We start from the raw sequence: 15,603 nt of genomic DNA on the forward strand, positions 1-15,603 counted from the left end.
ATATTCATTTCTTGCATACGTACAATTGTCTTTCTACAGAAGAATTGAAAGTTCGACGATTAGACAGGGTGGTGGTGATTCATAAGTCCTTTCATCAATGGTGTTAATTTTTGGAGTTCCAATAAATTTGGGGAAAATTTGGAGTTCGATGATATCTGGTATCGTATTTGAGGTTTTGAAGTTTCTCCCCTATATTACTCGTATTTCAAGGACTTGAGGTACTTATTTCCCTTTCATGTAGTTTCCAAATTGTAAACTTATAAGCAGGAGGAAAATTTTATATTTTTCATGGATATTAAGTAGATTGTTGAATAGTATGATGGAATCAACAAATTCCATTGATATCTCTTCCGGTAAGGTTCCTTTGCTATTCCTCGTAGACTTGTTCATGAATGTATGTCCCATTCAGAAGTATGTTCTAGTCTAAAGAATGATCAAGAAGAAGAGTTATGTTCTTACAAGATGGATATGTTTATTTTGTGAGATAAATCAGGACCCAGAGTGCAACATCTGCCTTAATTGGGTGATTGGCCAAACTTGGGTGCCATTTGGTTTATAGGATAGGATTTGAACTCGATAAATAGGAATGGAGATTCTTATACATTTTTGTATGAAGTCTCATTTTGGATTGCCTAACCTGATTCAATCAAATTCTAATTTAATTGCATCTGAGTATATTGTGGCGGGAAAGAATGGCTTTATGCACTGAATGTGTAATGTCCAAGTGATGGATGTAAATATGTAATCTTACGTCTGTTGCGTAGGTTTAACACGAAAAATTGACGTGAATGCATTTATTCTATCGGTGTTTAGTTTTTTGGTTTTAGGTTTTTTTTATTCGTAGAAAATTACGGTGGACAGATAGTTTGTCAACCATCACGCCCAAAAGAAGAATTTTTTTTTAGTCAAAAACCTTAAAAACCACTCCACGTTATGCCTAACATTGAAGGAGAACTAAGGAACTTCTGGTCGTACTCCACTGCTTCTGTGCAAATCCAACAACTTTGATTTGAAATTTCTCTACTTTTATTTCTCTAGTTTCTTTTTATATTCATGAAACCGTGTCTACAAACTTCTAACTCAATCAAATTTTCCATTTCCCCACTCATAAAACCCTTGCAAAAACCAATCCTCAAACAAACTTTCATGTTCTCCCTACCACAATGCCAAACCAAAGAATCCAACACCTCTTCCTTCTCTACATTTCTACTTTTCTTGTGCTCTCATTCAACAAACCAACTCATTCCTCTCCCATTACCACTCCTGATTCAATTCCGATCTTGTTCAAACAAGCACCAGAATTCTACAACTCTCCCAGCTGCCTCTCCATCCGAAAAACCTATGATCACCGCCACTTATGCTACGATAACGCCATCCATGTGGCAATGACCCTCGACGCGATGTACATTCGTGGCTCTATGGCAGCGATCCTCTCCATCCTGCAGCACTCCTCGTGTCCACAAAATGGAATCAGCATGGCCTAGGTGGGGATAATTTTCGAGGTCTTTGTCGAAATTTGCATCCAGGACCTGTGAGTTTACTGCATTGGAGTGGTAAAGGGAAGCCATGGGTGAGATTGGATGCTAATAGACCTTGTCCATTAGATGCTCTCTGGGCTCCTTATGATTTGTTGAAGCCACCATTTTCTTTTGATTCTTGAGGAAGTTGTGAATTGGCTGTAAATTTTGTCATTTTAGAACTCTTTTTTAGTCCTATGAATCACTGTAAATTCTGTTTTGGCTCCAGCTTATATAAAATCATGACAAAATAGAATTCTTTTTACTTTAAATCCTAGTTAACCTCTAAAAATTAGCCATAATTCATTTTAAGACCGTCTGTTATTTTGTCACCCTGGTTCCGCCACGATCAACATGTCAGGTAACTTGATGCAGGCAAGGAACTAGCCGTGTGGGATTTTTTTTTCCATGTCCAGAAAGCGAATACATAATGTAATGAAAGCATGGTTCCAAATATTGGTCGATTTTTTAAAAATTGTCGATAAATATCTCAAAAATTGGTCAAAAATATTTGTCCGATTTGACCGATTTCCGATAAATCGCCGATAAATTATCTAATTTTTAAAAATCGTCCAATAAATTGTAATTCGGTAACTCAATCGAATAAATCAAATTTTCGAAATCTGTAATCACGAATGAAAAGTAGTAAAGCTGATACTACTGAATTTTGAAGATGATGAGTCGGTTTCAAGAAAAGAGGGAACACCGCTGGTGGTTCAACGTGTTGTGTTGTCATAATAGAAAGGTCCTTTTTATTTATTAAATTTCAAGAAATGTCGACATGACAGCCCAGCAGCTCAAAAATATTACTAAAAGAATTAATATTATGAGAAAAAAAGTTATATACATTTTTCATTCTTTTAAATTCCTGGTTGCCTCTTGTCCGTTTCGTTGATAATAGATTATGATTCCGGTAAACCCGTTTCCTAGTTTACTGAGATTTCAGCTGACGAAAAGTATTAGTGGAACATGAAGTGTATTGGACTTGGTTAATCGATAATTTAACATGATATCAGAATTCTGGTTATAAAAGATCTTAAGTTCGAGTGGGATGATATCTGCTTGAATAAATAGTGAACTCAAAAGTTAAACGAGATCATCATCTAGTAATTGAACAGTAGGCAAAAATATTGTTGTGACAGATATTGAGGTATGTTTGCTTGTTGAGTGTTCTAAAAATCCCCGATTTTTAAAAAAAATTCCGATTAATTCCCGATTAATCCCTTACAAAGTATCTGACCGATTCGATATTTGAAATCCGATTTATTTTTATGTATTTTTCTTTATTGCAGTATATATAATTATTTATTAAAATTAAAATACTATATTAATTTAAAAATTAATAATTATATAAATTATGATATAATAAATATATATTTGTAAATAAATAACTAATATAATCATAATAATATATTAAATATAATTTAATATTATAATACATCCGATTTTAACTCCGATTAATCCTTCCGATTAATCCCCGATTTTCAATTAATTCTAAATCGGTATCTCGACCGATCTTCCCCGATTCCCGATTTTTACAACACTGGTTGCGACAGATATTGTCATTGACATATGTTCGCTTAAAAACAAAATAATAATTAAAGAGTCGGTGATGAACAAGGAAGGATCATCGTACATACAAGGAAGAATGTACGAAAACGTGTTTCTTTGTGGAGTCTTGATTAATAATGGTACGGCATCTTCTGAACGTATTTATAATCATCTAGAACACTAAAAAGCAACAGGTCGGCCTCTCTTATTCATTCCAGACATTGTCTCAGGAATCAGGATCTTCACATTTATTCCCTAATGTATTGATCGTAGCTTCCCAGTGCGTGTCATTAACGATGTGTTCCCGAATCTAGGAAAGAATAGAAATTTCTGAAACGCAGCGTTAAGTCCACCTTCCGTTCTTAGTAGAGTCTGGTTTCGCCTAAATTTCTGAAACGCAGCGTTAAGTCCACCTTCCGTTCTTAGTAGAGTCTGGTTTCGCCTTTTCCCACCTTCCGTGAAGGGAGCGAGAGAGATATTGAAAATTCTTATAATTTTAGAACAACTCCAGAGCACAATGCAGGTGTTCTAGACGGCTAAACATTTGAAACCTAACTACGCAGAACTAATAACCCTGTTAAACTCAACAGAGACACTGTTTACATGTGTAGAAAAGAAACTTCTTATTATGTGATCAAGAGTGCACAAAAAGAATGAATTTACAGGGAATATGTATATGTATGTATCTCTTCTCCTATCATCAATATAATTTCTGTAGGCCATCCTAAAATTCTAACAGGAAAAACCAATCATACACCACTATCAAAAGGCTGACCCAAAATTTTAATATGGAAACGTCCCTGTGAACCGAATGTGGTCCAGGGTCCTTTGAAGACCGTATTTAAGCACTGCCTGGTTTCCGGCTCTGAATCCATTTCCATACACCGGTGATGTATCTGATTCAATCTGGTGTTTGAAAAACTCACCGAGCTTTTTATCGAAAGGGGAACTTGCCCTCTGGTTTGATTGTTCAGCAGAAATTCTCTGCGTTTCTAACCACATGTGAGCTAGCACCTGACAAATACCTTCTTCAACATCAGGACTGAGGGTCCGATAACCTTCAGGTAAAAGATGCATAAATTCAGGTCAATGCACCAAAAAAGCCGGAGTAATTTGCAAACTAAAATATGTAACTTTCAGAATTTTAATGTTATTATCATATAATACAGAGCACTATCATTCATGATACCACTATAACTATCTTTGCTGTGCATATAAAAATTCATGATATGTATGGAAACGCACCGCTAAGTCGCATCCAAGCATGCATCATCTCATGAGCTAAAATAGATCCAGTCAGCAGCCTGCATGAAAAATTATTTTCATCAAAAAATTTTAAATATAAAAATCCAGGAGTAACAACACTAGCTAGCAGCTAAATATGCACCTGTACATGTCACAAAAGTTTGCACCCAATAGCGATGGAGAGTCTTTCAAGACTTGTTTCCTCCTTCATCAAGACCTCAAAAAATTCTAAATTTGATTCTCTTCTTGCTATATTAATTTAATTGGTATGCTTTATCACGTTTTCTGCATGCTGGAGTCATTGTCATTGACTTTCACGTCACTAATTGGACCGACTATAGCAACATAGCTTTTTGCGGGGGTGGCGGTTGGGAGGGGGTCATTATCTTTGTAAAATCAACCAGTCAAAGTCCTATTTCTTTGATAATTAAACCCGCAGTTGGATTAGGATGGATCAATTTATGGTTTTATTTATTTACTTATTGCGAAAACCATATTCAACATATCCCGAATTAATTACATTAGAAGGAAAAAAAAATCTTTAAATATAACTATGTTATCTATAATATCCTTTTTACCTTTCCTTAATGGGTTATACACAGGTGCTTAATCAAATCTTATTTCTATGTTGTAATAATGTGGATCGAATTTATATATTCAAATATACTTCATGTCTTTTGCAGAAAGTGTGTCGAATTACCTGGGAAGGCCATATAAGATTAAAATTGCTGTCACCTCACAGCGACGTGTCAGCTTATACGGCTCTGTTCGCATGTCCATGGCTCGATTTCCTGCTCCTATTCTAGGTCGCCTTAATACCTGGTGTTTGGCAAGGCTTGTTAATTAAAAATAACTAGGAGATGAGAAGTCGAAACAAACAAACAAGAACATGATAAGTCCTTACAGTGCTGATGGTTTGTTCTTCAGAAAGGCAAAGTCCTCTGGTCTCAGGCATGTGATGATGACCCTGTTAAAGATGATTAAATTATGTTCAGAAAAAAAATCATAAACCTTAACATGACAATCCTTATCAAATGAAGGCAACAGGAACATATAAATTATTGGCAGTGTCAGCCTATAATGTCTTACACTCTTCTCCCCATCCATGGCTTCATTAAGAGCTTGTCTCTCAACCAAGAGCAACGGCACTTGCTGTTCCACCTTCATATTTAAACTTTCATAGAATTCTCGTATATCAAGATATAGAGGTTGACATTGGTCAGTATCCATTATTGCAGAATCCAAACACTCTAAGCAAAGGCTGCGGCCATCATCAAGGGCAACATATTTTGTGTCTCGTGGCTACATATGAGAGCAAAAAAAAACATCAGACCAGAAAACACTTCACACACGCACACGCGGACACACACATACAAACACACAAAGAAAGATGTCCAAGCTATTGAAATAACCTCCATTCGCTCACAGCTACAGCACCGAGAAGTTCTATCATGCTCATGTTTAGGACAGTATTTTTGGGCCCAAAAAGGATGTGCCCTGTATTCAATGAGACCAGCATTGTTTGTTGGAATCTGCAAAAGGATTAAATATGTTTTAACAAACGAGATGATTTACATTTCAAAATATTTTATCTTTTTTGCTGAGTAAAGCTACATTTCCAAATTATTGAAAAGGAGATGAATATTACAGAAACATGCATATGATTTGGTGAAAAACTAAATACAAAATAATGTTAAAAGCATTTACAGATTTATATGGAGTAAACATACAATTTTGTTAATACAATTTTGTTAAATTTCAAGATGATTACCAGCAGAAAGAATAAATAGAGGTCCTTCGGGCAAATCTAGAATTTCCAGTTATCACTGCATAAGCATAGTACAAATATGGAATCTACTTGTTTTCCGCATGTCTCTGGCACCTCAGAAGACATTTATTTTTGAATTGTATTGCAAGAGTGACATATACTCATTCACAGTACACTTAAGAATTTATTTTCATTAATTGCCAATATATGATTCCGCCAATATATGATCAGCCTAAACCAGTTCTTGTTCCTATGACCAACTTTTATAACAAGGTACCGTCAAAGAAATTATTATCAACTGGACCGACTATTAGCTGAAGCAAGCAATTAAGAGACCTGAAACCAATTTTCACCAGCATTTTTCCGAGTCACTCTCAAGGCCTCACTTCGATGAAACTTATATAGGTACAGGCAAAGTACTTTAAAACTCGCAATGAAAGTTAATGCATTCATAATCACTCCCTCCTTCCCCTTTTACATGTCCATTTTCAAAATAAATTGTGTCCCTTTTTAAATGTCCATTTCAACTTTCAAAACAAATCTAAAGAACTTTCCAAAACTAACCCTATAGTTCCTACTTCTAAGGTTTGACTCTTTCAAAAATTTAGTTGGATTCTCAGTTTTTATGGTATTAATTAGGGGTATTCATACGAAAAGTTTATCTAACTAACAATTCCTTAATATGCGTAATTTTTTTTAAATAGACATGTAAAAGGGGCCGGAGGGAGTATTATTAAATGGGTATAACACAGGTCAATCCAATTGCACAAGTTGATACAAAATCGCTATATTAGTTGTCAATGAAGTGAACAGTGCATCAATCCCTTTTATCTAAAAAAGTAGTCATAATAGTCATTTTATACACAGAGACGCATATATCACTCAGATATGGGATCAGGTAGGCACTAAACTGAACAAGAAATATGCAAGATAAGCTCAAGAAAAATATTCTAAGCTTACGCAGAATAATTGCAAACATATTTACTCATAAATCATACTAAAAGATACTTACAAAGTGATTGCAAACATCACATTTTGGGTGATAATGTTCTTTGTAGCAAAATTTGTGATAAGGATAATTCCCAGACATAGAAAACTGCATAAGAATGGAAAGCATAAGGAGATGCAGACTTGAAATTGAATATCACAATTAAGAGAGACATCTATTTATCAATATAATCTAACAAAATCACAGTAACACATGTTTTACGGTGAATCTACCACCACATGCCCAATACATGTGTTACATTCAAAATTCATCATTGTACTACCAGGCATCCAACCCACCCACCTTACAGGATCATTACACGGATACAAATAAAATACATAAATTTTGATGATTTAAACGGAGTTGCCAATACAACGAAAACTTTCATCAATGATATGAAATTATTCCTTTCGAATTAAAGCCAATTTTTTATTAGTTTTCATCTGATAGTGGACGTCAAAGATGGGGTTCTTGTAAGACAGAAATAATGAAAAAGTATCAGTGCACAAGGTATCAGTTCGAGCAAACATTAGCATCATTTCCAACTTAGTGAGTACCTCATAATCAGCTATTGGTTGGTGGCAAGCATGGCAACGAAAACATTCTGGATGCCAAATTGAACCCATGCAACTTAAAAATCGCCCATGGCCAATCTCAATGTTACAACCAGCACATATCCTACCACGAAAATCATTGAAATTTGTAAACAAAAAAGGTCTATGTTATGCGTTCAAGCAACATCTAAAGCAGGGAAAGACAATTAAGACAATGTAAAATTTCCCCCTGTTCTATCTTGTTAACAAAATTGCAATCCCCTATGCATGCAACATGTAAATGGAAAACAATTCTTTTTTTATGACGATAATAGGAATAGGTGTCTGAAAATCTCTTAGGATTTGGTATGCTTGATCATAATGTCATAAGTTGGCCAGTTGGGTAACTTTTTAACGAAATTTATTAGATCTGGTTGAATTATTTCAAAGGGTGTTTTTATTTTCTAAAAAAAATCAATATGTTATACATTTTACCAAGGTTTTTCCAAAACAATTACACCAAGAGGAAAAGCCTTTGTGGAATATAACTACAGCTCCCAACATTTTTTTTTGATTTGTTGACCATAATATGAAAGAGGAAAATAATCATCCAGATAGTCTGCTATGATACCTGAAGCCAGTAGAATACGGAAAAGGTATGGGCTGATAAAAATTTCCACTCCCTAAACCCATTCCATGACCATTTCCATATCCCATTCCGTTTCGGCTTACATACCCATTTCCTATCCCATTTCCGGTTACATGTCCATTTCCTATCCCATTCCCATTTCCGCTTACATATCCATTTCCAGCACCATTTCCATTAACCTGTCCCTTTCTTTTTCCTTTCCCGCCTACATTACCATTTCTGTTTCCATTATGGGGCGGAGACTCAACATTCAAGCTTTCTTGTAGAGCTCTAGCAAGTTGTTCATCTTCTTCCAGTTGTGATTCATCAGCTACTGAAAACGTAGAGAACTGTTTAGTTGAATATACACGAAGCCATCAAGGTATATGTGATGCAAAAAATGCTAGTAATTTGAATTTTTTTTTCCTTAACAAAAATAACAGAAACATAAAGGAATCCCAATTTTATAACAGAAAAAGTTTATTTCTAATTTAAATTTACTTATCCACGGTTAGTTACTACTAATTTAATTAAAATTAAAGGGATCTAGGTTTACCGAGAAAAGTTCAACAACTTATAAAGCTAGATAGCAACTAGTTTAAACTAACTTCCTACTTGGATCGTCACTAAGAAGATTTCTCATTTTCCGGATTAAAAAGGCTAGATTACCCACCAATTACACGTTTTCCTTTCTTATTTTCTTCTGCCAAAGATATAGCAATTGCACGATCAATATCTTCAGTGTCTGACCATGCATCCTACATAACAGAATCACAATAAACAAGGTTGAGACTATATTAATAGCAGTGATTAAAGCAACTGATGCGATGAAAGAACTTGAGAAATAGCTAATCAAACACTAATGCACTGGTAATGTAAAGACATCTCCACATAGATCAGCCGTAGTTACCTGTGAAGTAGATGGGTAATTTTCATTAGAGTTTGCACTATATCTCCAATCATATTGCCCTTCTGAAACATTATGACTCGAGCCTTTAAAAATTTTGCTAAGCCAACCCATTATGAGGAATGTTATTTCATCAAGGCTACCTCTAGTTTTACCTGCAAGAGAATTATCAAAATAATCATCGAAACTTCAATACAATGTGGATGTTAATGGTAGAGTTTTCAAGTTTATGTCAATTCAACTATAACTTACTGTTTTAAGTTCCCATTTTTTCATTATATAGAACAAAAAAAAATTATGCATTCCATTATGACAAAGACTTCAATATTCTCCATTGTGAACTTAACATCCCACCTCGCAAGTTGCAACTAGTAGCCAAAAATTTAGTTTAGCTCATAAAAGTTGTTACCTCTGTAGCCCTTATCATTGGAATACCACTTTTTACTTTAAGAACAAGAATTACCCCACCCTCCTGCTGTACTCAGTTGTACTCCAATTATGGTTGAAAAGTTTCAACTGACCGCATCTCAGTTCTATATATTGTTAAAATCATGCAGCATAACACGACGGAGTACAACATATCAAATATTCTATAGTTGTTTCTCTAGTTTAATATTACTTGACCTAATTTATAAGTTAGGACTTCGAGTATTATATCATACTTCAAATACTAGGAACAGTGAGGAAGTTTCATACAGGTTTCAAATTTTTAAAATGAAAAGGTATTAGTTTAGCTCTGCATAGGAAGAGCAGTCATTTAGACATTCAAGAGTAAAAAATAATAATACACACTCCTAAGATCATTAAGTAATACAATGATAATGGTATTATTGGAATAAACCAAACAAGCACTCAAATTGTTTTAAGGAAATTAGTTTGTCTCAAAGATGCATGTCACACTAATGAGTAATGACATCAAGTCATTATGTCAACTGAATAAGACAAGAGAAATGACAGTAACAGATGTTAGCTCACCTTCAAATGATTAAAAATCTCTTTAAATGGAATATGTAGATTAGAGTCAGAGCAAACGTTATGCACAAAAAAAATATCTATCCAAAATGAATGTTGACCAAGATGAGAAGCAATCAGCTTTGCCGACAATTCTTTCAGTCCAGAAAAGAATCAGCAATCCAGAGCTGATCAATAAGAAGAAATGGAGTTAAGCAAACATACAAGATTGTGCTGTAAATGACAAGAAAACATCAATTGGTACCATTTGTCATTATAACCATAAATGTAGTAAATACAATTGCATATAATTTCCAGAAAGTGTTCAAGATCACAACATGCCATCTAAACAGGAAACTTTGAAAACAATAACTGTAAACTTCAAAGCATAAAATTCGAAAAAACATGACAATTGCTGCACAAATTTTATCATATCTCAAATAGAGTATGCACTATCATGATTCATGAAATGATGATATATTTTAATGAACATAATCTCTTAACAAGAAAACCACATAAAACATGTCTTCATAAAGAATTTTCAAGGGAACACGTTTTGTTACATAGCATCACAACTTCAGATATATAGGCAGAAACCCATTAGTCACAAGTTAAATTTCAAGAATAAGAATCTAATCTAGCAAAATCAAAGAAAAAAACACTCAACCAATTTGGTGTAAAGCATACGCAACTAATACATTATGCCCCCGATACCGGTAAAGCTATATGTATATCTTCCGTAAAATAAGATAAAATGCAGCCGCAAGGTCCAATATGTGGACAAACTGAATAAGGTCCAAAATGCATTTTGCAAGCTTTTTTCCGGATTGCTTGTAAATTTCATTCCATGTTATTGACTTCATATGAAATCACAGAGAAATATACATACATATCTTTAGTTTTGTTTAGTTTTCTTACCAAAATGTCATCTATTGGAAAACTTCAATTTGTAAAACTTATCCTACAAGTAGTTAACTATATTTCGTGTTTTGTTTCTGTAAGCATTTTTCAGTCATTATTCATGATAATGGTAACTTTGGTATAAACTCTCGTCCTAGCTACTACATACATTCAATAATCTTCACCTCACCTCCTATAATAAGATTATTCCATAGGTATCGTATTTATTTAACATTCAAATATATATCAGCAATGCAGGCTATTCGATCGTATGTAGAGGTAACTCTTTATGTTACTTAATAAATCCCTCAAGAAACACAAATGTATCACCTAACACCGCAAATTCACATATTTAAGCACAACCCATTAATCACAACTTATATTTCAACAATAAAAATCTAATCTTTACAAAATCATGAACACCTCAAGAAACACAACTTTTTACATAGCATCAAAATTTTACATATTTAAGCACAACCCATTAATCCCAACTTAAATTTCTTCAATAAAAACCTAATCTTTACAACAAAAATCAAGAAAATCATCAACCCAATTTGGCTTAAAACTTAAGCACATATAAACATACATAATAACATAACCAATAGATACAAAGAATTGTAGATAGATACATACATACATACCTTTTGGACTGAAAGAATGGATGAAAAGAAGATGAAATCTTGAGAATGGAGAAGATTTGATTAGTTGATAAAAGTGGGTTTTGTGATGACTTATTAAAATTTGTCAATTTATACAAAAAAATACAACAAGTCATGGTATGAAAATAGATTTATTACATTTTGTTAAGACAGAAAAGTCAATGGTCAAAGAAGTGTAAAAAGTGACAACACGGTTGGCATGGTTGCATTGGTTGTATCAGTTGGTCCACCTAGCTTGGTTTTTTAATTTTACTCTTGTTTTTTTTTGCAATGGGGAGATTTGTATACGTGGACGTGAGTTCGTTCTTGGAAGTAAATATTTGAATTTGATGGGTACTAAACTTTGAATTTTGTAGTGTATGTAGTGATTTGAATGGAGCTTCATGAAGGGTTAGGTAAATAATCAAGCAAAGATTACTCGTAAAAGATTATTTTTGATAACAACTTTTTACTTTACTTACATGTTGCATTTCTTTTAATGTCATGATTTTATGTTATATGTTGGTATGATATTGTTTATCATAAATCGAAGTCAAACTTATTTTTCCGTTCACATTCAAAAAGATTTTTAAAAAGTTAATAAACATATGAAATATTTTGCATTGCTTTTACTTCAAGATCATTCTTAGGGCTATTTGAGACTAAATTTGTCTCCTTAAGTAATAAGAGTATTTATTTGTACACAGTCTTTCATGCCGAACTTAGCAAACACCTTCCCGATATAGCTCTTTTGTGATATCTAAGGATACCTCGTGAACGATCTCGATGTATTTTAGTTCATGTTAGATATATTTGATCATGTCATGTCTAATATGATTTGTGTTTAGTTTTCAGATCTTACTTAAACAGGACAAATCAGTACTTAACTGGAAATCAGCACTGAAGTCAGAACTTAAGTTATCAGTACTTAAGATTCAGGAGATATTTATCAGGAGATAGTATCGGGACTTAAAGGAAACTTTCAGATAAGGAAGGCGGTTGATTGAAAGAAAAGAAGATCAAGACAAACGCAAGAAGAGATATGCATGAAGAATGAATTTTATGAAGAATATAATACTTGGAAGAAAAGATATCTGATTGATATATTTTAGGAAGCAGAATTATATTCCATATCAATTAGCGATTATCTTGTAACTGTGTAATATATAAACACAGACATAGGGTTTACACTATAAGTGTTATCATTATTGAGAATATTATTCATTGTAACCCTAGCAGCTCTCGTAATATTTGTTCATCACTGATAGAGGACAGTTCTATATTGTAACAGAGTTTAATAAAGTTTGTTTTTTGTTACTTGTGTTCTTTGAATTCGATTTGATTGTGCTATACACTGTATTCAACCCCCTTCTACAGTGTGTGTGACCTAACAAGTGGTATCAGAGCCTATCTGTTAACACACAAACAGTTTAAGATCCAAAAACAATCATGTTTGAAGCAGAAACTCCAACCAAGCCCACCAAAACTGAAGAACCTCCAAAGACTCAAATCCATAGTCGATATGAGGCTATTAGAGTTCCCATACTGAAACCATCTGAATATCCCATATGGAAGGTGAGGATGATTATGTTTCTGGAAGCTACAGATCCAAAATATCTTGATAGAATCAATGAAGGACCTCACAAGCCAACAAAACTCGATGTTGTAGTTGCAGATCAAAGTCTGTACCAAAGGAGAAGAGTGATTACACTGCTGAAGATATCGCATCAATTGCTAAGGATGCTAAGGTACGACACTTGCTGCATATTGCCATTGATAATGTAATGTCAAACAGGGTAATTAACTGCAAGACTGCAAAAGAGATATGGGATGCCTTGGAGACAAGATGCCAGGGAACTGATTCGATTAAGAAGAACAGAAAGACTATACTCACTCAAGAGTATGAACACTTTGACTCAAAGCCAAATGAGTCATTGACTGATTTATATGACAGATTTGTCAAACTCTTGAATGATTTGTCACTAGTTGATAAGGAGTATGATCTTGAAGATTCAAACCTTAAATTCTTGTTAGCTCTTCCTGAAAGTTGGGATTTAAAGGCCACAATTATAAAAGACAACTATAATCTTGAAGAAACAACTCTTGATGAAATATATGGGATGCTCAAGACTCATGAACTTGAGATGGAACAAAGAAGCAAGAGGAAAGGAGGAAAGTAAAGAATAGTTGCTCTTAAGGCTGAGGAAGAATCCACCAAAGCAGCCACCTCAAGGAAAGGCAAGGGAAAAGCGCTCATCACAAAGTCTGATACCGAGTCATCAAGTTCTGATAGTGATGATGACTCAGAAACTGAAAGCTTGCCTGAGATGGAAGTTGATGAAGAAATGATGAAGCTGTGTGCTCTTATGGTGAAAGGAATCACAAGGATTGCATACAGAAAGTTCAGGAAGGGAAAGAAGTTTTCCAGGAAAGGTGCAAGTTCTGATAAGAAGAGTTTCAGAAAATCTGAAGGCAAAGGAGGGAAGTCTGACAGAGGAGATTACACAAATGTCAAATGCTATAACTGTGGTGAGAAAGGCCACATATCTCCTGATTGCAAGAAAGTGAAGAGTGACAAAGGCAAGGCTCTTGTCACAAAGAATAAAAGCTGGACAGACACTTCAGATTCTGAAAGTGAGGTGAACTATGCATTGATGGCAAATGCTGATAGCAGTTCTGAAGCTGCTGAGTTAAAAGTACCTCAAACTACTTATGCCTTTCATACTGATGACATTAATGAGTTGAAAAGATATCTTAAAACCATGTTCATTAGTTATAGAGATCAAACTTTAACATGTGAAAGATTAACTTCTGAAAATCTTGCTTGTAAAAAGAGGAATGATTATTTAGAAAAAGAGTTAGTCATGTTCCATCAAACTCAGAAATATAGAGATGATGTTTTCTATGTTAGGGATGAAGTACTTAAAATGAATGAATCTCTAAAAACTGAGTTAGAAAAGGAAAGAGAGATTATCAGGACTTGGACTAACTCTGGCAGAACAACTCAGAATTTGTTAAGTAGTGGAAACTGGAAAGAGGGCTTAGGTTATGGAGATGATAAGAATGATAAAGGAACTGTAGAAATTAAGCCTAAAGTTGTTAAACAAAAGCCAAAGTTAAAACATGTTAAGTTTGTAGATGTAAAGTCTGATACTGAGAAATCAGAAGTTAAAAAGGAATTAGCTTCTGACAAACTAAAACAGGAAAAGACAACTGAAGTTAACGTAGGCTTAATGACAAAGAAGCAGCTTAAGCATAAGCTGAAAAATGTTAAGAATGTAAACAAGGTAAAGTCATCTAGGAAAAATAGGAATGGAAAGGAAGGTGTGAATAAAAGCAATGATTATAAGTCTGTTCCTGATGCTCCTAGAAAAACATGTCATAACTGTGGAAGTTCTAACCATCTGGCTTCTTTTTGCAGGAAGAATAAAAACATAAACTCCTTACCTTCAAAGTCAGGAGTTAAGAGTCGGTCTGTTAGATATAGGCCACAAAATCCTTGTTTTCATTGTGGTAGTTGATGGCATTCCATTTATACTTGTAAGGAATATCATAGTTTGTACAATGATTATTATCAAATAAAACCTTCTTTAAAGAAAGTTAGCATTGTTCCTTCTAGTGTAAATTCTGATACAAAGTCTGATAGTGTAAATGCTGATAAGAAAAATGTTAACATAAACTTTGATGCTAAATTTGCTGCAAATGTTAACAAACTTAAAAAGGTCAAAGGATCCAAGCAAGTATGGGTCCTTAAAACTAATCATTCGTGGTCTTTGTGATTGCTGGGCAATAGAAAAAGCATCCTAGTTCTGGACAGTGGATGTTCAGGAAATATGACTGGAAATAAAGCCCTGCTATCAGACTTTGTGGAGAAAGTTGGCCCAAGTGTTTCTTATGGAGATGACAACATTGGAAAAACACTGGGATATGGCAATATCAATCTTGGGAATGTCATCATTAAAAAAGTAGCTCTGGTC

At 34.1% G+C, this 15,603-nt stretch overlaps 1 protein-coding gene across 3 annotated transcripts; it reads right to left on the reverse strand.

Moving 5' to 3' along the window:
• Positions 1-3,674: 3,674 nt before the first annotated feature.
• On the reverse strand, positions 3,675-11,768 carry LOC141706805 (protein DA1-like). Of its 3 annotated transcripts, none has more exons than XM_074509644.1 (13): positions 11,630-11,768; positions 10,113-10,276; positions 9,141-9,292; positions 8,904-8,988; positions 8,234-8,561; positions 7,627-7,747; positions 7,094-7,177; positions 5,726-5,845; positions 5,403-5,615; positions 5,218-5,280; positions 5,014-5,132; positions 4,314-4,372; positions 3,675-4,126 (listed from the first exon to the last, which is right to left on the reverse strand). In XM_074509644.1, the coding sequence occupies exons 3-13, from the start codon at positions 9,249-9,251 to the stop codon at positions 3,852-3,854; spliced, it is 1,578 nt and encodes a 525-aa protein (XP_074365745.1). In that variant the 5' UTR covers positions 9,252-9,292; positions 10,113-10,276; positions 11,630-11,768; the 3' UTR covers positions 3,675-3,851. The 3 variants fall into 3 exon arrangements, with proteins under 3 accessions (XP_074365745.1, XP_074365743.1, XP_074365744.1); XM_074509642.1 differs by having other exon boundaries at positions 8,234-8,564; XM_074509643.1 differs by having other exon boundaries at positions 8,234-8,564; positions 11,622-11,737.
• Positions 11,769-15,603: the final 3,835 nt, after the last annotated feature.

Source organism: Apium graveolens, chromosome 2 (assembly GCF_009905375.1).
Source record: "Apium graveolens cultivar Ventura chromosome 2, ASM990537v1, whole genome shotgun sequence".
NCBI lineage: Eukaryota > Viridiplantae > Streptophyta > Magnoliopsida > Apiales > Apiaceae > Apium > Apium graveolens.